Raw genomic sequence first — 25388 nt, 5'->3', positions numbered from 1 at the left:
TAAGAGTAACCCCCATCACTCTGGCCGCTCACACATGGACTAAGTCTGTTCTTTGCACTACTTCCAAGCACTTTGCAACTTTTCTCTAATGTGTGCTTCTCTCTCTCTTTTGTATATTTCCCTCTCGATTGTATATATTTCTACTATTTGCTATTTATTCCAGCTGTCTACTATTTATTTTATTCCAACAGAGCTGGTTTGGGGCACCCACAATTTCGTTATACATGTACAATGACAATAAAGGGCTATTCTATTCTAGTCTATTCTATTGATCAGTGGCCACTGACCACTAATCAATGATCATTAATCAATGGTCATGAGAACTGGATGATCTTGGATTGTCTAAGAATTTCATCTCTGCTTTCCACAGATGATGTGGTTCTGTCGGCTTCATCGGGTCGTGACCTCCAGCTCGCACTGGAGTGGTTCCCCGTTGAGTGTGAAGCGGCAGAAATGTGAATCAGCAAGTCTGAGGCCATGATCCTCAGCCAGAAAAGGGTCAGAGACGAGTTGCTGCCCAAAGTAGAGAGTATACCCCGTTTTTGTTTACAAGTGAGGCAGCAGGAGATTGAGAGGTAGATCACAGTAGAGATGGTTCGGGCATCTGACAAGGATGCCTCCTGGTGAGGCGTTCTGGGCATGTCCCACTGGGAGGAGGCCCCGGGCAGACCCGGGACACACTGGACAGATTATATCTCACGCTGGCCTGGGCTTCTCTGCTCAGGGTGCTGCTCCCACGACCCAGCCCCAGATAGGCAGAAGGAGAAGGATAGATGGATGGATGGACTTTTGCACAATATACGATTTTAAATAATTATAACAAATAAAAATATTAAGTTGCAACTAAACGGAAAAGAATATAGGCCATTATCATAATTCAGAAAGAAACCTAAACAAGTAACAAACCAGAAAACAAAACAGCCTAAATGAAAGTTCTACCAGTCTCAGAGAAAATCTCCACCTTTGCAGGAAGTTTGTGCACGATTAAATAATTTTTCTTTAATTTTCTTTTAAATTGTAGCTGTCCAAGAGAGTCCAGGCTTTGTTGATGAATAAAGGTGGTCATTTATATTGCCACATATGCTGTTTTTTCATGTATATTTTAGTGAATATCCTTGCAAAATATAAACAAAAGCGGGTTACTCAAAAGCTTTGCACAGTACTCTCAATACAGTATATTCTAACAATGGCATTTCTGATTTCTATGACCTCTAAGCCAAAAATAAAAACATCCCTGAAATATTTCATATATTCACAACATTTTTTGAAATGATTTATGTTAGAAAAACAAACAAAAACAAACAAAATTCAAAATCAACAAAGTTAACTTTTTGTGACCAAGTAATATATCACATGATGCGCTCACCTGAACTGTTTTTTATACCCCAGCCTTAACAGTTACTTGATTTCAGCACAAAAATGTTGTTTTCTTGATTTAGTAACAAATCTTCATAATCACATTTTTCGTTTTAATCAGTTGTTAAATCTATTTAGAACAATTTACATGTACAAGCTGGAGTAGGTAGCCCACAGACTGTGATATTTTAATCTTCCAAGACTTCAACCAACTCTGTAACTAAAGTGAAAGAAATATTTTTTGACCGAGGATGCTTGTAGTTGTCATTTGAACATATCTGAACTCTGCTCTTACCTTTCGAGCTGGTGCTGCAATGGCTGCATCCTCCTGAGTGGCTGAGACTCTCTGCAGAGAAAAAAAACCTGCCCGTTATTTTACAGGATTATATGTTTTTATTTATATAAATGTTTTTATATAAACAGCCGTGTCTCAATACCTAGAGAACGTTGTTAAAATGCGTAACTTTAACATCATTACACAGTCCAGTGAAAAAGTAAGGGGACAAATCTCTTGTATGTCACATAAGTTAAGAAACCATCATAAAGACAGCAATAAATGTGAGACTAGCAAAGAACAGCAATAACAGATTGTTTAAAATCAAACAACTACATTTGGGCCCCGGATACCTGCTGTATGTATGCAGAAACCAGTCTGTTACTTTTTACCTCACCTTTCTCCTGTTATATGAAATATACTTTGTTTTTGTTTACAAGATGGATGGATGCATAGTTAACACCATAAGATCCACATAGATTCCATCACAGGGAAAACACAAACATGCAAATGTTTCTAATTTGTTAACTAGATATGTCGAGTGTGATTCGGTTTGCAGACCTGAGTAATAAGTTTGCCCCAAGTGCTCTCACAACACATTACTGGTCCTCTTTGCTCTTTCTGGCTTGCCATGGTATGGCGCTTGCAAATCATTCTTACGCTGATGGATGCATCAGCATATTTGGCATGCAGACTAGAGCAGACAGGGGATTGTACCACTAACCTTCTGATTAATAGGCGACCTGCTCTACCGCCTGAGCTACAGCCACCTAGGTGAAGCCTCATCAATACACATCAATTAGACTTTTTCATTCTTACAGCAGAAGCCAAGAAAAATAGTTTCCTGCTAGTTTTGTCTCTATAATGTTCAGAAGTCAGCGGTCCTCTCACCTTGGAACTGATCCTGTTCCTCACATCTCCGACATCCTTGAGCTTAGACTTGTAAAGCATCCAGCGGTAGCGGAGGTCCTCCAGGCCGGCCTCTTCTTTTGGTCCAGTACCAGCCTCACTGCTCTGGCTATCCTGGATCAACAGCTGAAACTGCTTCTGACCCCAGGACAGGTCAGCTCTCAGAGACTGCAACAGGACACAGATTTGACTCACAGAACTAGTTTTAATAAAATAAACAGTACAGGCTTTTCCTGGTGTTTGGATTGCTACTTCTGAGGCGAAATGCAAGATTTAGAACAACAAAACTCAAATTTTAACCACAAGAGGTCAGTATAACAGTGTCTTTTAACTTGCTCTGCAGGCTGATCATTAAAAAAATCTGACTACAATCACTATGCAAAATAATCACTTTGACACGTGAACAATTGTTATGCAAGATTATACAAAGTTCTAAAACCATAGCCACTCAGCAGATGAAAAAAACCACGAGGTCTGGCTCAAGGTGAACCAGAGGTTCTGTTAGAGCTTCATTGTTATGGTAAATGTGGGTCTTCAGGCAAAACTGTTGCTGACATGTGGAATTCTTTCCCACAGTATCAGAGAGTGCAGTACTTTGAAAACATGCTGTAAAGATTCTGACTCTTGCATGGATAAAGAATGTGGGAGGACTGGTATTCACCCTGATGCAGGAAACTAGTATGGTTACTCCATTTTTTTCCTGTGACATGGCTTATACTGTTTTCTACATGGTCTAATCTACTCGTGTATTTACATATCAGGTTCCTTATTACAGCCTTACACACTATGATATGTCTATGCAGACATAAAAGAGTGTTGACACAAACAATAACATTGATGTGAAAGGCTCTTCTTTGCATTTTCAAACACTGGCTGGAAAACATCTGAGCTACACATGGGTACGGTGTTGTACCCATGAGACCTTCTCAAGAGAAACAACTGGAACCTTAATAAGTGAAATATGACGCCCTTAACAACCGGCTCTAGTAATAACTGACTGATAGCTAATATACCAGCAATAAATAACAGGCTTTAACACCCTCAGATTTAATGATGTAGTTCTAAGCGATATTCATTGTCAGCCTAATGTAGCACATCCCTCTCCTTTAATATCAGTTTCAGTCTGCATAATGTGCAGTCATTAGAAAACAAAACTTGTTTTTGTAATGACAACATTATTTACCATAATAACCAATCAGCCTCAATCAATCAGTCTTGGCCCCTGCCTTTCCCTGCACTGTCACAAGGTACCGGATCCCTGCAGGGCTGTATTCTCTGCCTCCTACTGTACACCTATGACTGTACACCAACGATGGGTGGGTCATCGCTGATGGAGATGAGACAGCGTACAGAGCCGAGGTACAGAGTTAGTCCCGCTGGTGCGCAAGAAATATTAAATTATAATAACACACTGGACAATGTGAAGAGCAGTTTCAGCAACAGGTTCCTTTAACCTGGCTGCCTGAGGAAAGCTACAGGAGGTCATTCCTTCCCGCTGCTATCGGACTGCTGAATTCATCCACTTGGGTCAGATCCACACATGTGGAACAGAATGAATCACACCTCAATGCACCCTGTCGCTTTTGTAGACCGCAACATATATTTGCACACATACTTGTCCTTTTATATTTATAAGTATATTTATATTTACTCCTCTATCTCAATAGTCTTCTTAATACTTATCAATATCTGGTTCTACGTTTCGTTTTATATGAGTGCTTGACGTTTGTTGCTATGACAACTCAGTTTCCCTCTGGGATTAATAAAGTCTGATTCTGAAGTTGCAGTGTGTTGGGCTATCCATGTACTCACATCAGTTTTTAAAGCTGGAGGTCTGTCACTGAGGACTGAAGGCAGATTTGGATGTTGGGACTGTAGACATGTACTCTGGACTGAGCTTCTCTGTTTGCACAGTTTTCCAGTCACGCTCTTTATCTTCAGTAACATTTCAGAGAGGATTTTCTTGTGTACTTAAAGCAGGACGCTGCTGCATGAACTAACCTGCAGTTGTTTTAACCTTTATTTAAAAATTTTCAGCTATGTCTCTTATTTCTTCATTGTTAACTTTACCGTGATTGTCACTGAATAGTTTGTGCGGTGGACAGTAAATGCTTATCCAGCTTTTCACCCCTTCCGCCTGTGAAAGCCTTCTTACAACAGACGTGTGTAGTAGGTTACGCACATCTTAAGAGGTTTATTTACTGCTGTTGCCGACTGCACTGACACAAACAACATCCAGAAATTCAAATATCCAGACCGAATGTTTTCAAAATGCAAAACATTTCACTAAAAGTTAACATTCTGCACTGACCAATTTTTATTACTAGATTGCTAGTTTTTGCAAGTTTCTGAATGGGCCTCATTACTGTGATACAGCTGTGACAATCACCAGGAGACATGACGGTAATTTCAGCAAAATCAATATTGACTGAATGAAGCATGTGAAGAATGTGGACACAGCACCACAAATCTGAATAGAAATGTGACATCTGAAAAATATGAACACTATGATCTACTGCGAGTTGGTCTGTGACAACAACATTTGCAACAGTGTGTGTAATAACACTGTGTTACAGCACAGTTTCAGAGATACCGGCTCTCAAAACAAATAATCAAAGTATCAAAAATATAGTCACAATAAAAAAATCAATAAAAAAATCAATAAATAATGAACTGGTTATTCAGAAAAATCCACTGTAGATGTGTTTTCTGATACCAACACATCTACAGTCTGCAGAGAGTTTATTATACTAGATTATTTAGATATGAAGCCCTGCTGTTCTCCTTCCAACAGCTTCATTCTCTCTTGTTGACAAAATCCTCCGTCTAGCTAGATGTGCTGCATCAGAGAGATTTTGTTCTGAAGCTCAAACAGTCTGTGCTACCTTTTCCAACATCATACCAGTAAAATTATAGTCTGTGATTCATTGGCTACGTTGTAAAAGGTGTAAACACATGTATGTTAGCATTTTAGACCTATAACTGCAGTGTGTGTCTTCACAGTCCCACCATAACAATAAACAATTGCAACCAGGCATACATTATGCAAATTAGGGCAAATCTCAGATGGATATGAGAGAAATCTTTTTTTTCTTAAACAAAAATAACACAATACAAGGATTCATCGATTAATTCATCAGTTTTTTGCTTCAGTGCTTCATTTAACACGAGGCTGTGTAGAGCGTAGTTTCTCCCTCCTATTTAAGAGGTTTCCACGATGACAGAGTATAGACAATTTTATTTTACGCTTGAACATGTTTTTAAAGTGCTGAACACACATAAAATATTTCCCTTAACTTCTGATTGGGCAAGACCTCAATTTGGGTAGCCTGAGCTAAATCCAGCCTAACCGGTGACCACCACCTGTCCTGGCATCTTTCTGCAACAAAAACGTCCTGACTGTTTGCACATTCACAAGCTCACCTTGAGTGTATCCTGCTTGAGTCTGACATCTTTGGCGCTGTGTGCTGCTCCTTTGGAGCTGAGAATCTCAGAGAGGAGTTCATTCTGTTTGAACAGCCAAGAATCAAACTCCTTCCTCCTGGATTCATGGTGTCCTTGGCTCCCCTGGAAAACCCCAAACAAGTAATGAAACATTTACATGCACACTAAAACACCTTAGTTAAAACACCAAGTGAAAAATGAAAACCATTTAAAACCCAGATTAGTGATTTAATAAAATTTTAAAAATCTATTTTATATTAACACACAAACTTGAACTTATTTTATATGTAGAAAATACATTTTCAGATTGCCAAAAAGTCTCTCAGTTTTAGTGTTCCAGAGTATGAAAGTATGTTACCAAAGTATTTTAAAGTGTATAAGTTGCGTCTTTGTTGCCAAGCATATTGGGCCTTAGAGTAAATGTAAAAAAATTGAAACAATTCATTGATTTGTAGATCTCAGAAACCTATATTTTATTCACCTTAGAACATAGAAGACATGTCAAATGTTTATTAAAAATATTAGCATATTTTGAATGTGAGGGCAGCAACATGAAACTCAAAAAATACCGGCAACCGCCAGCGCTACCCCTCAGCATCGTAGTCGACACACCTATGGTATTAGTTATTAAATTCACAAGGTCTTCAGAAAACATGACGTCTGACCTCAAGGTTGAGGACAATGAGATTCAAACTTGCCTGAGATTTTTAGCAGCTGCACCTATGACCTTATATCAACATAAAACATTTGGCGCACAATGAAATATAAAATATGAGGAGGAGGAAGACCCTGGACTGCTGAGCAGCTAAAATCCTCTATGAGACAAGAATGGGATAATTTTCCTCTCCCACAAGTTCAACAGTTGCATATGGACTATTGGTAAAAGAAAAAGGAACACCACACAACTTCTTTGAGATGTGTTGTGGGCAACAAATTCAAAATGTTCTTTTCTTAAAATTAGTACACTTTCTCATTTCAGATGTTTGATATGTCTTCTATGGGTTTCTGAGGTCTGCAAATCACTGACTTCTGTTTTTATTTACATTTTACAAAGCAGCCCAAATTTTTTGGTGTATCAGTGATTGTACTGGTGGTTCAGAGAAGCATTTTCTTTCCCATGATAGAGGCAAACCCAAAACAACCAGTTAGTGGCTTCAATTGTGGGAGGACTGAATAATGTGTTTCACACATAAACCCTTTTTGGAATTGGTTTATAAAAGTCAATGATGTTGTGTGTTTATTGTTTGTATTAGATCAGTTTGCATTGACGGTTTTGGTTATTTAGTTATGGAACATCCATCCATCCATCCTCTGCTTATCCTTGTCAGAGTTGTGGAGGGCTGGAGCCTATCCTAGCTTTCTTAGGCTGAGAGGCAGGGTACACCCCTGGACAGTTTGCCAGTCTGCCGCAGGGCCAGTTATGGAGCATCTAGTGCTCCATAACTGATATAGTGCACTGATACTTGGGCACTATAGTAGCATACAAAACATAACAGTAACTTATGCAGGAAGTTGCTGTAAGTTAGCTTGGTAGAAAATAACAAAATCCTGCACAACAGTACCATTGAGTATTGAACTGGTGTTGCTGATGCTTTCTTGGCTGAGGGTCTTCTGATCTCTCCCACTCCTCCTCCTGAGATGAGGCATCCCCCTGCTTCTGTGCTGTCATCTCCAGAGCTAATCATTGGCGGCTGAGGATAGCTGGCCTGTGTAAATAATACTGCTTCCTCTCCGTCTTCTGCCAAGACACTGCTGTTACCTCCTATTGGCTTGTCATTGGAGACTCCCTGCTCATGGCCAGAGAAATCTACTTCATCTGTTTTGAAGGTCAGTGCACTTCCCTTGACTTTACTTGATGAAATAGGATTTTCAACATCTGGTTCAGCCAATATGTGGTAACCTCGTTGGCCCTGGTTCCACCCTTCCTGGCCAGTCATTAATGCCTCCTCCCTCCCTATCATTGCCTCCGACTTTCCTCCAAGTGCATGCATAGAGCCAGACGTCTTGGCAAAGTCAGACTCTCTCTGCTCTTTGGAACTGTTCAACAACCTGAAAGACAAAGAAATCCAGGTTTCATGCTGTCGTAACTCGTCAGTGGTACCAGTGGACAGAAACTTTCATGTCAAACCTCAGTGCCTACTTTAAACACAAAACCTGATTTCTTGGTTGTTTTGATATATATTAAAAAACAACATTTAGGAAACAGATCTGTCAGAGTGAGCCAAACCTAACTGTTTGCCATCCTTTTCTCAAAATTTATGCAGCGGGGACGGTCTTTCGTAGTTTAGAGAGACTAAATCTAATATAAGACACTGAAAGCATTTAGAGCATTAAGAAACAAAAAACACAACAAAAAATAAGCAGCAAATATTTGAGTAGACATCTACAGCCAGCTAAGACGGAGAAACAAAAGCTACAGACACTGGTGTCATCAGTTACTAAACAAATAACCATGCTGTCTTTGTACTCTTTTAGGTAAACTGAGGGTTTAGAGACATTTCTGCAAACAGCCAGCCTTGATAGGACGGGTTTGTTGAAACACATTTATAATTAAAAAATGTGTCTATGAAGGACTCAAGCAGCAGCTAGTGCTGCTAAGATGTGTCCTTTTATAGACAAGGCCAGAGCGATAAAGGAAAACAAGCTAGGAGCAGTATTGTGATAATACCACACACTGTGTTAGTACCACACACTAAGCTAGGCTGAAAAAAGGAACTGCTGTGTGCTTTTCTTGTACCTGTGCAGATTCAGACTCATTTCGTACAGGGCCAACCAAGAGTCTTTTAGGCGCTTCATGTCTCCAAGAATATGGACCTGCCCCTCCTCAGAAGTCTTCTTTAAAACTCCCTGACCCTGAATATCCACCTGCTGCAGCTGGAGCTCCTTCTCTGGGAACTCTCCCAGTGCTCTCTGTGGAAAAAGGGAAAGAAATACTTATACATAGCGGACAAACTAGACAAAATATATTTTTGTCTTAGCACTAAAGCCACAGTATCTTCTTTTATTCCACTTGCTTCAGTGATGCATGTCTCATTTTTATCAGTGATACAAAGTCAAATAAAATACCAATGTATTCCATCCATATTCCATATTGCTACTCTGCTCATGAGTAAAGCTTTGTCCACATTGGTAGCGATTTCCTCATTGCACATCTCTTTCAGCAGGGCTCGTTAACAATTGGACATTCTAGCTCCCAGCTGCCCAAGTAACCCTCTAATGCATTTACTATCAGACCACAGTCTTTCTATGGTATCTGGTTGTTGGGTTGCTGTGAATCACTTCCTTTGTGGATGCAGCTGAAACGCACTCCCATTACCACTGGGACCACCGTTACCTTCACCCTCCACATCTTCTCTAGCTCTTCTCTGAGCTCTTAGTAATTCTCAAGCTTCTTATGTTCCTTCTTCCTGATATTGCCGTCATTCGGTATTGCTACATTTATCACTACGGCCATCTTCTTCTGCTTGTCTACCACTATGTCCAGTTGGTTAGCCGTCACCAGTTTGTCCGTCTGTATCTGGAAGTCCCACAGGATCTTAGCTCGGTCATTCTCCACCACCCTAGTGCGCGTCTCCCATTTGGACCTCGGGACTCGGCACAGATGTTTCTTCTCACTTGGTTATGGCGTTCCATGTACGGTATGCCCTGCCTGCTAGCATCTTACACCCTGCTGTTATGTGCTGGATTGTCTCAGGGGCATCTTTACACAGCCTGCACCTGGGGTCTTGCCTGGTGTTGTAGACTCCACCCTCTAAGGATCTTGTAATTAGCACTTGTTCTTGTGCTGCCGTGATTAGTGCCTCTGTGCTGTCTTTCAGTCCAGCTTTATCCAAACACTGGTAGGATTTATGGATGCCACCTTCCTCTATCTGCTGGTGGTACATACCATGCAGGGTCCTGTCCTTCCATGATGGTTCCTCCTCTTTCTTGGGTTTCTGCTGCCTGAGTACTGAGCACCCGTTGTTTGGGATCTTCCTAATGTATTCGTGGATGTTCGTTGTCTTATCCTCGACTGTGGTACTGACACTCACTAGTCCCTAGCCTCCTTCCTTCCACTTAGCATACAGCCTCAGGACGCTGGACTTGGGGTGAAACCCCTCCGTGCATGGTCAGGAGCTTCCTGGTCTTTATGTCAGTAGCTTCTATCACCTCCTTTGGCCAGCTTATTATCCCAGCAGGGTAACTGATCACGGGCAGGGCGTAGGTGTTGATAGCTGGGCTATGGATAGCCCAGATCTTGTTCTTACCGTTCAGCTGACTTCTCAGGACTTGCCTGACCCTCTGCAGGTACGTGGTGCTTGCAGCTTTCTAGCCTGTGGGATCCCCAGGTACTTGTGCAGACATAGAAGGCAGCTACAAGTTTCCTCAGCCAGTAGGCGTGTACCATGTCAGGGCCTGGTGCTGTCTAACTCTTATAAATGGACTGGTTCTTATATAGCGCTTTATACAACTTGTGCATTCACCCATTAGCACTTTAAAAGATATTACTGTTTGTGTTCTTTCTTGGGTGGTGCGTGAGTGGGACCAATTTCTTTTTGCGTTCAATGCACGCCGAGACTAAGAACGTAACATGAATTGGGGGGCTCATCCATCCTTTTTTTTTTGTCTCGTCGGGTTGACTTGGAGCGCGAGCTTGTTCGTTCTTTGTTTGTTGCCATTGTCGCGGGTAGGTTACCAGTGTCCTTTGTTGGCTCTGTTTTTCTGGTTGGCAGTTTTATCTTGTGTGGGGGGTATGTGTTAAAGTGAAATCCTCCAATTTAAATTTCATACTAAGTCCAAATGAGGAAAAGTTGAACAGATGTAAAAAGGATGACCTCATTCTTATTGCCAATTTCTTTGATGTGACTGTGCCATTGAATGCAAAGAAAAAAAGAGCTGAAAGAGCTCCTGTGTGTTAAACTGCATGAAAGGGGGTTGTTTGGTGAGCCAGCTCCTGTGGAAGGAGTTGAGCTGGGAGCTGTTGCTGGTATTCCTGCCCCACTGAAAAATCTCCCTCCTCAAACTGGCCCTTCTGCAGACGAGCTGCAGTTAACACTGCGCATAAAGGAGGCTGAGTTAAAAAAGCAGCAGTTGGATGGCTTCCATGCACTTAAGGGTGAGGGCTCTGGAGATGCCAGTCCTCTTACACCTCGGTCACCACCTCCGCAGTCACCACCTCCGCAGTCACCATCCCGTAAGCCAGAAGACAGCTTTGATGTAAGTAGGCACATCAAATTAGTCCCAGCATTTAGAGAAACTGAGGTAGACTCTTATTTCACAGTGTTTGAGCGCATTGCAGGTGCACTACACTGGCCAAAGAATGTATGGTCTCTTTTACTTCAGTGAAAATTGGTGGGGAAAGCTCAAGAGGTATGCACAGCTCTTTCACGTGAGGACAGTTTGGACTATGACGTTGTCCTGCATGCATACGAGCTTGTGCCAGAGGTTTATAGGCAAAAATTTAGGAATATGAAAAAATCTGCCACCCAGACTTATGTGGAGTTTGCCAGAGAAAAGAAAACACTGTTCGATAAATGGTGTCACGCTACCAAAGTAAAAACCTTAGATGACTTGTGTGAGCTGGTGTTGTTGTGGAAGAGTTCAAAAGTCAACTCCCAGAAAAAGCGATAACCTACTTAAACGAACAGAAGGTTACAACCCTTGCCGCTGCTGCTGTACAGGCTGATGAGTTTGCGCTGACACACAAAAGTGTGTTTACACCTCCTATTCACAACACACCAGGTTCAGTTAGCCCAAAAAACAGGTCTCCAAAGAACACCCGTCGTACCACCACCGCATCCACTGAAAATAGAGAATGTTATTATTGCCATGAGCAGGGATACCTCATTGCTGCTTGTTCCGTTCTCAAAAGAAAGGAACAGTCTGAGAAGGGTAAATCTCCTTCCCCAATAAACCTTCTACAGACCAAACTTCATGTCTTAGAAGGTGTGACTGTAATTCGAAGTGATAAAGTAGATAAAGAGTTCAAGCCTTGTGTGTCAGAAGGTTTTGTTTCATTATTGGGAGAAGAAAAGAGGGTTCCTGTCAGTATTTTGCGGGACACTGGTGCAAAACAGTCGCTCATTCGTGAGTGTCTTACCGTTCTCAGCTCAATCCTATTGTGGTGCCGATGTGTTAGCGTGGGGAGTTAGAATGTGTGTAATGCGTGTGCCTTTGCACTTTGTGCAGCTCTCGTCTCAGTTTGTGTCGGGTGAAGTTAAACTTGGTGAGCGACCCCAGTTACCAGCTGCAGGCATTGACATCATCCTTGGAAACAATCTAGCTGGCTGCAAGGTTTTTCCGTTGCCTGAGGTAGTCGAAACACCAGTTACAGACAACAGTGGTTTTGATCTTGTCACACCAAACTCTGTTCCTTTGTTTCCTGTGTGTGCTGTGACACGTGCGCAGGCAAACAAACATGGAGACTTGGTGGCTCTTAGTGACTCTTTCCTGAGTGATTCAGATCCAACAAGCGCACCACCCGACTGTGAAAGTACCCCTGTTTCAGTAGAGCTTCAGCCTGATGAGGAAGCTATGACACTCTCAGTAGATAAAGAGAAGCTTATAGAAGCCCAGAGAAATGATGAAAGCTTGTCATCCTGTTGGGCTTATGTGAAGGAACCTGGGAAATCTGCATCTTACCTCATTGAAGATTGTGTGCTGATGCGCTACTGGACTCCCAGTTCTGGCTGCACCCATGAGGGAGTGCAGCAAATTGTTGTTCCGCAGTCATTCCGTTCCCAGGTCCTAAGCTTAGCACATGACCACATCATGTCCAGTTACTTGGGAATCACAAAAACATACAACCGTATCCTCTGTTACTTCTTCTGGCCTGGTCTTAAATCTGATGTAGTAAAATTCTGCCGCTCATGCCATACATGTCAGCTTGTAGGTAAACCTAATCAGGTGATTCCTGTCGCACCGTTGCAACCCATTCCAGTCGTTGGAGAACCATTTGAGCATGTTATTGTTGATTGTGTTGGTCCTCTTCCAAAAACAAAATCCGGAAACCAATACCTCCTCACCATGATGTGCACTGCCACCCGTTATCCTGAGGCCATTCCGTTGCGCTCATTAAAAACCTGTGGGATTGTGAAAGCACTTGTTAAGTTCGTTTCTACCTTTGGACTGCCTAAACGCATCCAAACAGATCAGGGCAAAGTCATGACAGAGCTCGGTGTTAACCATCACACTTCCAGTGCGTATCACCCGGAGAGTCAGGGTGCATTAGAAAGGTTCCACCAAACTCTGAAAAACATGCTTCGCAAATTTTGCTCCGAGTCAAGCCGTGAGTGGGATGAGGAGTTGCCACTACTGTTGTTCGCCGTCAGGGAGACATACTAGGAGTCTTTGGGGTTCAGTCCAGCTGATTTCGTTTTTGGCCACACTGTGCGCGGTCCGCTATGTCTTTTGAAAGAGAAATTTCTCTGAGATAGGCATCGTCCAAGAGAAAACATTCTGGACTATGTTAGTTTGTTTAGAGAGAGGCTGCACAATGCCTGCAATTTTGCTCGTGACGCGCTAGCAAAGGCTCAGGTCAGAATGAAAACCAATTTTGATAAAAAGTCTGTAGGGTTTTTTTTTTTTTTTCTTAGGGGGTGGACACCTGGGCGTGCCTACTGAGTAGTTGGGTGGAGTCTCTTCCTGTCCTGAGATTGGTTGATCACCCCCAGTATTTAACCACCAAATGACAGCCACCTGGCCCCCTCTCTCCTAGCCTCCACGATCCAACAAAGGACCTGTGATTTTGATTTGTTTGTGTCTTTGCCCATTGATTTGCAAGTATAACCAAGTACAACCTTTTTGTGTGTGTGTCTGGCGTTAGAACCTTAATCTTGTAAATAGATTTGTAAAGTAGCAATTGTGGAGTTTTTTTCACCTTCTATATATTGTCCACTGGAGCAGCCTAGTAGGTGTGAGAAGCCATTTTTGTTGATTAAGTTTTCTCCTGTTTTTTGTTTAAAAAGTTAGGTAAGTGAATTGTCCTATATCTATCTATCTATCTAATTGTTTTTAGCACATCCAGTGTAACTGGCAAACACACACGGACCTCAGCTTCATGCCGGCGCCCCTCTATGCTCCACTCTCCTGTTGGGCTGTGGAAGGACATCAGCTTCTGCTTCATGATCATCAGCCACTTCTCGATGTTTAGAAGGCTGTCATGGAACCTCTCATGTTCTGCAACAATTTTGTCACTCTCATCTACCTTTGCCTGTATATAAAAGAAAAATACAAGTTAGACAAGCTTTGTCAGGAAAAAACAACTTAGAATCCATGCAGTGCAGGATTTAAAAAAAAGATAAAAAAGAAAAGGTCAGGAAAGAAGAAACATGCATCATGGAAAGTAGCTTAGTAGTAGCTACGTAGAAGCTTAAAACTATTGCAGTGTAAGTAAGGGAGGATTCAGTGTCACCTGAAAGAAGTTTTGTCAAAAAGGAACATTTTAAGCATAATCTTAAAAGAAGACAGGGTGTCTGTCTCCTGAATCCAAACTGTGAACTGGTTCGACAGATGAGGGGCCTGAAAGCTGAACGCTCTACCACCCATTCTACTTTTAAATACTGCAGGAACAACAAGTACACCAGCAGTCTGATACTGAAATGCTCTACTGGGATACTATGAGGTCTTCAAGATAAGATGATAATTCTAGGACATTCAAGGACATATGCTCTCTCTTTCTAGTCTTTGTCTGTACTCACTGCAGCATTTTGGATCAAATGGAGGCTTTGTGGAGTTTTTAGGACATCCTAATAATACTGAATTACAATACTCCAGCCTAGAAGTAATAAATGCATGAACTAGTTTTGCAGGATCACTGAGACAGGATGTTTCTAATTTTATAGATATTGTGCAAATGTAAGAAAGCAATCCTAAATATTTGTTTTATATACATTCAAGAACATATGTTAAAAAGTCCTCCTGCCCGGGCATGCGTTACCTGCATGGGAGGAGCATGATTCCCACAAGGGCCAATAGCCAGAGTCCATCCTTGATGCCACAATTGCAGGCAAGTTATGGATCTGAACGGAAGTGGACTAATGCTGGCAAGTGTGCGTTCATAGAAACAGTAAGTCACATTGGGAACATATTTTATTTCAGTTGCATTTAATATACCCATGTGGACAGCTGTTATTATTAGCTGTGTGTCAGCAGCTATACTGTCAAAGCAAAGTAGGTAGTAGCCTGGCTTCACAGGCTACTCCTCATTTCTAAGTTGTTTTCAGTTGTTGTGGAGAATTAATGTTCACAAAGATTTTCCTTGATGTAGTTTCTGTGCTAGCATACAAACCTGTTTTTGCTAAGAACCCCTGTGTAAGCATAACGGCATTTGAGTGAGCAATTGTGTCGAGGGTGGTGTCGAGTCACAAATGAGAGAATTAGCCTAAATTGACTATGATTCTGTGTTTATTCATCCTGTTATGTCGTTATGATAATCCTTTTGTGGTATCCGTTTCTGTCCATGCATAATTTGGTATGGTGTTCTCTGTAATACTGAATGTGAGAGATGCTGAACCAGTGAAAGAGATGTTTATGTTATTTCTTATTTGTATTAATTTCAGAACCACGTCATTGTAAATAAAGTTCTTCAACACTGTGCCATTATTCCACGTCTCTGACTGGACCTTATTACCAGGGATCAGTACAGAATCACGTTTCAGAGATAGCTTACTAGTGTGTCTGCTATAACAACATATGCTGGTCAAGAACTTAGAAGTACTACTGAAAGTTAAGCTAATGCATCCAGAGTAAGCATCTGATTAGATACCATGTTTCTAAGATTTTTAGGACAGAGTACAGTAACAGTTAATTGAGAAAGATCAATTGGAGAAAAAGAGTCTAAATAAATATCAGTGGTATGGAAAGTAGCTGTACTAGGGATGTTCCTAGCGACTGCATAACATTTAGGAAAATAATTTACTGGCACTGGGCATCAATTAAAAATTTAACAGTTAGATTAAACGACAAGTAAGTCAATACGGATATGGGCTGTTGTCAACAGCAAAGATTAGTCGGCTAACATAATGTTATGTTTGTGAGATTATTTTTTCCCCTCTAATAGTTAGAGCTTTAATCTCAAGAAATTAATGAAGTCATTACTACTTAAGGTTAAAGCAGTGCTTGGCTCAACAGAGGTCTCCCTTTTTGTCAGCCTGGCTACAGTGCTGAAGAGAAACCTGGGCTTGTTCTTCTCTTCTTCAATCAGTGATGAATAGTAAGATGTTCTAGCCTTATGGGGGGCTTTTTCTTTTCTTTTTTTTTTTTTTTAAAAACAGAGCAACAAAGTGTTTTTCCAGGCTAAATGAAGACCTTCGAAATCAGTGAAATGCCATTTCCTCTCCAGCTTATGAGTTATTTGCTTTAAGGTGCAGGTTTGTTATACAAGTCAGTCAAGTACTTCTGATTGAAGGCTCTTTTTCAGAGGAGCTAGAGGAAATTCTTAACACAATAATCAACCTCTGTGAATAGAGTTGGTGTAGCTGCTCTGCACTGTGTCAGCACATGGTATTGAAGGAAATAACAGTGGAGGACTTATATCCTTAAACTTTGTTACAGCACTTTCAGAAAGACATCTACTGTGATGAAATGTATTTCTCACTGCTGTGTAATCCATTATTGTAAAATGAAATGCTATTAGAAACAGATAAGACAAAACAGGATTTTGGGAGAAAACTGAGGTGTGTGAGGAAACACTGTTAAATGTTCAAATGTTCCAATTCCAGAACAAGATGTACAGTGTGATTTAAGTGGTGGGTGGGTTCCTTTACATTGCCAATTGTGTCTGTAATAATAGATTGTCATTTTCAGTATCTGCATGGATGTTAAAATTACCAACAATAATTTCTTTTTCCTGAGCTGAGCAATAAATCACATAAAAAGTCAGATGACAACACCTAACACTGCTTTTTTCTCTCCAGAGCATACCCCCAGCTCTCCATGTTACCTTCCACCTGCTCTGACTACAGATCACAATACTGTCTGCAAACATCACAGTCCACAGAGACTCCTGCATGACCTCATCCATCAACCTGTCCATCACCATAACAAGCAAGAAGGGGCTGAGAGCAGATCAGTGATGTAAACACTCGAACCTTCAACCTATCTGTCAACACACCTCACCACTGTCTCATTATTCTCCCATATTTCTCTGCCACTCCTGACATCTTCATGCGCCACACACCCTATCATATGCCTTTTCTAGATCCACAAAGACATAGTGAAGCTCCTCCACACTTTATTTATACGTCTCCATCAACACTCTCAAAGCAAAGATCACATCTGTGTTTCTCTTTCTCAGCATGAAGCCATACTGCTGCTCACTGATCATCGCCTCTCCTTTTTAAATCTAGCTTCAACAACTCTATCACATCTTCATGGTATGGCTCATCAACGTTATCCTTCAGTAGTTACTACAGCTCTGCACATCTTTCTTATTTCGTTTTCTGGTTCTTCCGGCACCGTCACCGGAGAAGGAGACGTTGCAGACCATCTGTCCCTTCTGTAATCATTGGAAATGTGTGAGACTTGCTGTTCATGGGCTTGAATCAAAAACAATCTTGCCTGCTGCCAAGATAAAAGTGTTTTGGATGGTTGAGGTCATGGTGGGTACTTATCTTGTTATTCAACATGATCATATTACTTCAGGGTCACAGATAATCTAACTCCAGCAGAAGTCAAGTACCCAGTTCCAGGGGAGTATTAGGAAAAATGGGCTATTCACACTTCTTATATGAATGTCCCCTCACCTTGACTGCAATGTGCAGATGTTTCCATTCATCACAGAGTTTCTCAAACTGAATCCTGTTGGTCTGACTGGAAGAGACCAGAGTCTCAAGTGCCATGACCTGGGCTTCATAGTCTTCTACATCCTTTAGGATGACCTGGAGACACAAAAGCAAGTGTGCACATGAAAAATAAATAAATAAATAAATAAATAAAATTTTGTACACATCTAAACTTCAACTGAAGTGAACTTCAGTTTCACTAAGGGAAGAGGTACAGGCAAGATCAGACATTCACAGTTTGAAACATTCAAGATAACCAAAAGACTAATCACCTTTTCATAAAGCCCTCCAGCAGTACACAACAAAATTTATCAGCCTTTGTAACAACTGGTCACATAAAATAATGCAATTATTGACTATTTAAAGATGCATTATAAGAATCCAGCTGCTCTTATAGTCTCTTGGTTCATCATGTTGAATGCTTAACGTATGGAAACTACAGTGTTGCTTCATTACAGTCCTCGCCCTGAGAGACAAGCACTACATCATTCTCCTTAGTAATACTGGGATTTTGATGAAACAGTGTACAGCTTCACTGAACTGAAATACAGCGTGTCATAATAACAGTACTTCACTAACACACAGGAGTGACAGTAAATAATATTAAGTGTCTTATATATATTGTACAGATCAACTGTTAGAAAGAGATGTTAGGTTTTCATCAAATAATTTGTAGTAATGCAGCTGTCCTCTGAGAAATCCAGCAGTTTCTATCACAACAGTTACATTAACACTATTTCTCCTGCCTTTTATTTATCTGAATTGTTGATGTTTTCAGAGAAAAACACAAACGGAAAACCAGGATTACACTGCTGCATTATTGTGATACGTACATTACTCCTTTATCAGGTCAGCTAGTTTTCGAGCTGATCATTTGCACTGCTCTTGGCAGAATGCTGCTTATAACTGAAATAAACTAGCTGCATTTGTATGTTAATTAGTGCACTATTAGGTAACCCTGCAAATGCAGCATCAGGCTAATATACATTTTCCTGCCAGCTGACCCCAAGTAAAAAAACAACAGCAATACTACTATTACTAATAATAATACTAATAATAATAAAAATAAATATATAAATAAATAAATAAACAATAATTCTAAAGGCTGACAATACAATGACCTGAAACCTAAACTATACAGAAGCTTAAGCACACTTTAATTGATTAAAATACATCAGAATTTTGGTTTACAGCGCTTGTATAAAGCTACGTTCTTCATGGAAGGCAACAATTTAACAAGAAGCACATTTTGTTACAGTTCATAGTTAACATGTGCCTTTAACAGGCCATCAGTAAGTTCTGGCATGAAATGAAAAATGCAGCTATGAGTAACATTTATATTTGGATGATCTTCTCTACTTTGCCAATCATTCATCATCTCCTTATAGAGTCATCTCTTCTCCTTCTATAAACCCTCTGCTAAAGGAAGCATTAAAGCTCCTTTTTCAGTATTTGGAGAATGTCAATAGCCTTTTTCATGGCCACCACACACGCGTTACTTCACCTTCCCGAGAGAAACAGACTATTTGAACAAAACTTCTGATGACGAGAAAGGCATTAAAAGCAGTGGACGACTATTTCATTTGCTTTTGGAATTGAGAGCAATGATAAGAATTTCATTTTCAGAGTGAAATGTTGCTTCAGACGAGTGATTTTTGGAACCTTACGGGACTGAAAAACTTAAATGAGGCAATTGAATGAAATAATATGAACAGACAGCGTTTCCTGACATTGACGGACTAACTCATATTTAAAGGGTTTACACTTTACAGTGTGACTCTTCATGTGAACTGAAATTAAATAAGCAAATACAATACAATACAGTCTAACTTTCAGCATACTTGGACAACTATGTACCAGCAATGATGAGAAAATTTTTGAGGAATGCAAAGAGCGACATGGCTTTGGACCTGGCCTTCAAACCAGCCAGATCTCTGATTGAGCACTGAGAGTGCGACAGGCCAGATGCCAAACAGGATACAGACAATCTATTCCAAGTGCTGTCCATGCCCATACAGGTCACAGCTGTTTTGTCAGCTTAAAAAGATATAGTCATAGAAGACGAGTCAAATTATAGGCAGGTGGATTTATGGTGTGGCTGGTTAATAAATGTCTAACCCAAAGTCTGGCAGGTGAAAAAACTCACCCCAAACTGGTCTGACTGGCTTTTTTTGGCGAGAATGTCAGGCTGTAGACCATCAGCTGTCATCAGTCTGCCTTTGACACTGGACAACTTTGAGCACATCAGCTTGTAGGTGTCAGTGAAGTCCTTGGTTCTTGAAATGAATGCCTGTGAGAAGGAAAATGTCATTAAGTGTGTTCTTATCATTTATCCCAGTCAACTTAAAGTCTAACAGTATTTTGTCAACCAGACGTCTTCATTCTTTGAAGATGAGTTTTCATTTCATTCACCTAACCATAACCTAATTGTAACCCTGACACTAAAACCACATTTTGAGTCTCAAAAATGCCTTCAAAGTCATGTAAACTACCAAGTTTTGGTCCCCATGAAGATGTTAATACCCGTCTCCACACACACACACACACACACACACACTTTATTGAATGAGCCATAGTATGAACACAACATTGAGTACTAAGTCCAAGATTTGACACTACAGCAAGTGCTTTTACAGTGCTTTTAGTATCTACTTTGATAATTACACCAGATCCTGCATGTACTTACTAGAATGCATTCATGCACACTTTAGTAAATGCATCTGATGATTTCAGTTTCTAAACTGTGACAGCTCACATGTGTTGCACAAAATCTAATGAGTGACGTTGTTGTTACACTGCAGTAAATAAGATTGGTATGGGCAAAGCGAGACAGAAGGGCATTCACCAAGACAATCTTGTCTGTTCACTGACACGAACTAATTACAAAACAGTTGCCAGGTTACTTATCGTTCCATAGTCTGATATCAAAAGGCAAACCCGTGATTGTTATGTAGCCTCTGAAAATATTTACTGATTTGATAGTCACATTCTCTTTTAGACTGTCTCTTGGACAACTCCGCCCTCTTTTCTCATCGCTCTCTGTATGCATTTCTTGTCAAACATGACCTGTTAATGATTTCAGGATCAGTTTAAAAGTCCAAAAGGTTTGTCTTGGTCTTTTCTTTAAGCCTGAGGGATACGGTAAAGCTTTGAATAGACTGACACTCAAACCTAAGACAAAACAAAGCTCAGTGGACGACGCCAACACGCGCATACCTGTAGCCTGCTCTTCCTCTGCTGCAGCTGAACATGCAACAGTTCTCTGTTCCTCATGGCAGTGCTCAGTTCGCTCTGCAGTCCATCAGACCTCTCAGGACCAAACACAGAGTCTAGCAGGTCCCCTTTCACTTCCAGTAGACTGAAGCGCTCCTGCAGCTGGACACTTTCCTTCAGGAGACACTAGCGCAGAGAGTAGAAAAGAACATATTCACACGTCTCATTCCTGAACGTTTTAGTCAGCACCCTGGACAGATTGCCAGTCTGTCACAGGGCAATTTAGAATCATCGATTAACCTAACCCAACTAATTGCACATGTTTGGACCATGGGAAGAAGCCGGAGTACCTGGAGAGAACCCACTCAAACTCCATGTGCAAATCTTACATAGAGTTGCATAGATGCACATAGATGGTGGAGTCAAACTGAGGACCTTTTTGCTGTGAGGCCACTATGCTGCCCAGCTAGCATTATACAACTTCTCAAAGTCCACATATTTACATGAACATTCAAATGAAACTCTAAAAATTATTTCTATGCAGACTTTCACACAGAACTTTTCACTGAGAATTTTGACTGTCCTACAGTGCAGACTGAGTTACGCAACTCAAAACTTTCCAAAGTGAAGAAAGCTAACCAGTTATGATACAATTATCTTATGAATACAAACAAGCACATCAGGATAACCAAAGTGCAGCAGACAATAGAATCGTATCTTCCCACCGAGGTCTTTGTAGAATGTAGAACGAACTGGGTTGAAACCTTTCTATGTGAGCGTTCATGTTCTCCCTGTGCCTGCATGCCTTTTCTCCGTTTGTGCTCAGTTTTTCCCTACAGTCTGAAGACATGCATGTCAGTAGGGCTGGGCAATATCATACCGTTCACGGTAATACCGGTGTAATTTTGGGCAACGATAGGAAAATGACATATCGCGATAGAATATGGGTAAAACGCGCATGCGCAGTGCCTTTGTTTACAGACGCACATGGCGGCAACGCAGAATGAGAAGAGTGAAAGTGGATCGTTGAATGAAACAGATGAACCAGAACTGGTTTGTAAAAATGCTGCAACTTCAGTGGTGTGGAACTGGTTTAGCTTTCGTCCGTCAGATACACAACAAAGCACTATTTTTGGTAGAGCATGCTAGCGGGCCGTCGTTATTACACACGGTTAAAATCAATCCTTTGATTTTTCTGAAAGTCGACAGCGCCCCTTATAACCCCGTGTGCCTTATGTATGAACTCTGGTTGTGTTTACTGACCTCGAAACGATTTTATGTACACGGCGCTCGAAAATCTGTCAAATGTTTTAGTACAACTTTGCTAAGCTACGAAGCCGCACCGCTTGATGGATTGTTGGAGCATTACGGCTATCGTAGGCAGGAGCCTCGCGGAGTGATACGTACTGTGCTTCAACATAATATTACCGTATTGTGTGTGTATCACCTCTTTTTAAGTTTTGTGGATATTATACATGGTTATGCTGAGGATATGTCGGCCAGTTTCCACTGGAAATGCCTTTTGGTTAAACTGTCAGTAAGGAATTTGCATTTGCACTGTTACATTTTTATATAACTTTAATGCACATAAAAAACAGCTGCTTGTTTAAGTGAAAATACATTGATTTTTTTTTTGTTTTGCACTAATAAAGTTGTGGAGTTGTAAAGCATTTTGTCTCGTGTCAATTATATCGTCAGTTATATCGTTATCGCAAATTTTCAAATGTATATCGTGATAAATATTTTTGGTCACATCGCCCTGCTCTACATGTCAGGTTAAAGAGCTGATTCTAAATTGGTAGCAGGTGTTGATAGCAAGTTTTGAAAGCCCATCTGACCTCCCAACCTGTATGATTGTGTCTGCTCCGTTTGTGTTAAGCTAGTATGAAAGTTTTTCTTGGTTGCACCAAACAATTCAAATTGCAGGGGTTAACATACACAAATTTACAAAGGTGAGGAATTTTTCTATATGAGCAAAAAGTCCTTCTAAAGATAATGCATTTGTTTTACCTCAATCTTCTGGACTAACATGGCAACATGGGAGAAGTCTGTGACCTCAGCAGAAGTTTCCAACACCTGAGAAACCGTATCTTTCCATTGGTCGTAGACCAGTAGCGGGTCTTGGAGGATGTTTCTCAGTCCCAACTCGGACTCTGAACACAGTCTAGTTGCTCGACATTTCACACTGAAACACAGCACATATGTACAAATGTCCAACTACAATTTGAAAAGAAGTTTCCCAGAAGCCCTAAGGTGTTATGATTTATCCTTACAGTAAATAAACAGAGTCAGATTTTGCAGCTAATAAGTTCCACATTCCTGCTGGTAGTTCCATATTTCTCCCTAGATGGAGAGCTACTGCTGGTGACACATCAGTGAAGATACACTACCAGTCACAGACACAGCTTCTAATTTAATAGGAAGACAGGAAATTTCACAAATGAACCCTGACAAGGCACAGTGGTGAAGTAAAAACTATTTCAGGTGACTACATCATGACGCTCAGTGAGAGAAGGCCGAGGATTTGCAGAGCTGTCAACAAAGAAAAGGGTGGATACTTTAAGGTATCTGAAATATAAGACATATATAAAGTTTTTATCCATTTTTTCTTTGCTACATAACTCCATATATGCTTCATATATATTATATTTGCCTTCAGTATGTATCTACAATGTAGAAAAGTAGTAAAAACATTAAATGAGAAGGTGTGTCCTAATTTTTGACTGGTAGTGTATGTCATGCAAATGTGTTTGAAAAAGGTGCTTCGACTTGTGAAAATTTCGACTTACCAAAGACCCTCTGGAACGAATTAATTTCGTAAGTCAGGGTTCCACTGTATAACTAAACACAGCATTTATAATGTAACACACCCGCATTTATAAAGTGTGTGCATTCTTCAGATTATTATATTATATTTTCAACAGATTTATTATAGCACATACATTTTCACTTTTAACATTCTCATTTAGATAACAACAGTAATCTAAGGAAAGTAAAATGATTAATTTTACTAAATGATTAGTCATCATGGGGCCTTATTTTTAGTTTTGTTTTGGGGTTTCAAAAAACTCCCACACAAACACAAGCTCCCTAGCACATACCTTTGATGTTCTTTAACAACAGCCAAGACATCATGAGAAAGGTGACGCGAGTCCTCTGAGAACCTGAAGAGCTCCCTGAGCTGAGCCTTGAGCAGTTCCACCTGGGATTCTTCCCCTGCTAAAGTATTCCTCACACCCTGAAACACACAACAGAATATAAACAGTACAAGAGGAGTACAAGTAGCAACTCACACAAAAAGTAACAACCCCAACGCTCACTGAGCTATTATATAATCCTGCACTCTAATCAATCCCAGGGTTAATTAAAGGCCATCCACTTCCTAGTTCTAACTCCTAGCTGAAATACAAAATACTAAAAACGTACAACTTACAGACTGAGTACCCTGAATTACTGATACAAGGCAGGATACATTAATGGTTTCATGTTGTTTACACCAAATTCTGACACTACCATCTGAATGTTGTAGCAGATTTAGAGCTTAATGAGACTACCCAATATTTTACTGTCTAATATTGGTGAGCCTGTGTGAACTGTAGCTTCAGCCTCCTGTTCTTAGATGACAGGGGTTGCAGCTGGTGTGGTCTTCGACAGCTGCAGCCTATCTGCATGAAGGTTGGACGTGCTGTTTTCTACTGCCTTCAAGGATTCTAGCGATTCTTGTCTGAAGTCAACAAGACATTTTCACCCAGAGAACAGCCACTTACTGGATATTTTCTCTTTTAAAGACCATTCTCTGAAAACTCTAGAGATAGCTGCGTGTGTTTGCTTGTCGAGCAGTTGCTCTTGACTTTCAACTCTTGTCCCTAGTGTGGTGTCACACAGGCAATATGGTTCAATAAACAGCACTATGTAAAGGCTTTGACTCATTCTCATTTCTTTATATCTCTGTGGATACACAAAGGAAACACAGCATTTCCAAGGGTCAAAAATGGAGTGAGAATTATCATCAAGAAATTCAAAGAAAACCACAGAGTGCAGAACAAGCCTGGCAGAGGTAAGATGCAAGAAACAAAAGTAATCAGAGACATATATACAGACCTTACCTTAACATGAGTAAATGACCTAGCCAAGTTGGGAATTGTAATATCAAAGAAAACAACCCCTAGAGCATTGCACAGGAATGGACTCCAAGGCTGCAAACTAAGAAAAATTCCACTTCTGCAGAAGAGACACTTTCAAAACAGACTGAAGTATGCTTAGAACAACCTGGAGAAAGATTATGCATACTGGAAGCATCCTTTGGTCAGATGAGACTAAACTAGAACTCTCTCTGGACAATGAGGCACTGTTTACGCTTGGATAAAGAAAGAAGAGGGATACAACCCAAACAACACTTTAACACTCCCTCCACAGTGGAAGGAGTGTTA

At 40.6% G+C, this 25388-nt stretch overlaps 1 protein-coding gene across 1 annotated transcript in view; it reads right to left on the bottom strand.

The window, feature by feature from the left end:
* The window catches only part of syne3 (spectrin repeat containing, nuclear envelope family member 3), a 57940-nt gene that overhangs the window by 5531 nt on the left and 27021 nt on the right, over positions 1-25388 (bottom strand). Inside the window, exons 7-17 of the mRNA XM_085342737.1 lie at positions 24060-24196; positions 22969-23143; positions 20962-21144; positions 19892-20035; positions 17707-17841; positions 14013-14174; positions 8721-8893; positions 7546-8032; positions 5963-6106; positions 2522-2707; positions 1652-1702 (exon numbers count right to left, since the gene is read on the bottom strand). Coding sequence (XP_085198863.1) covers positions 1652-1702; positions 2522-2707; positions 5963-6106; positions 7546-8032; positions 8721-8893; positions 14013-14174; positions 17707-17841; positions 19892-20035; positions 20962-21144; positions 22969-23143; positions 24060-24196 — 1977 coding nt within the window. The remainder of the gene's footprint in view (positions 1-1651; positions 1703-2521; positions 2708-5962; positions 6107-7545; positions 8033-8720; positions 8894-14012; positions 14175-17706; positions 17842-19891; positions 20036-20961; positions 21145-22968; positions 23144-24059; positions 24197-25388) is intronic.

Source organism: Diplotaxodon limnothrissa, linkage group LG19, assembly GCF_057381915.1.
Source record: "Diplotaxodon limnothrissa isolate DT_005_m linkage group LG19, D_limnothrissa_male_GT1.1, whole genome shotgun sequence".
Classification (NCBI taxonomy): Eukaryota; Metazoa; Chordata; class Actinopteri; order Cichliformes; family Cichlidae; genus Diplotaxodon; species Diplotaxodon limnothrissa.
The sequence above is the reverse complement of the archived record's forward strand: the minus strand, read 5'-3'. Positions and strand labels throughout refer to the sequence as shown.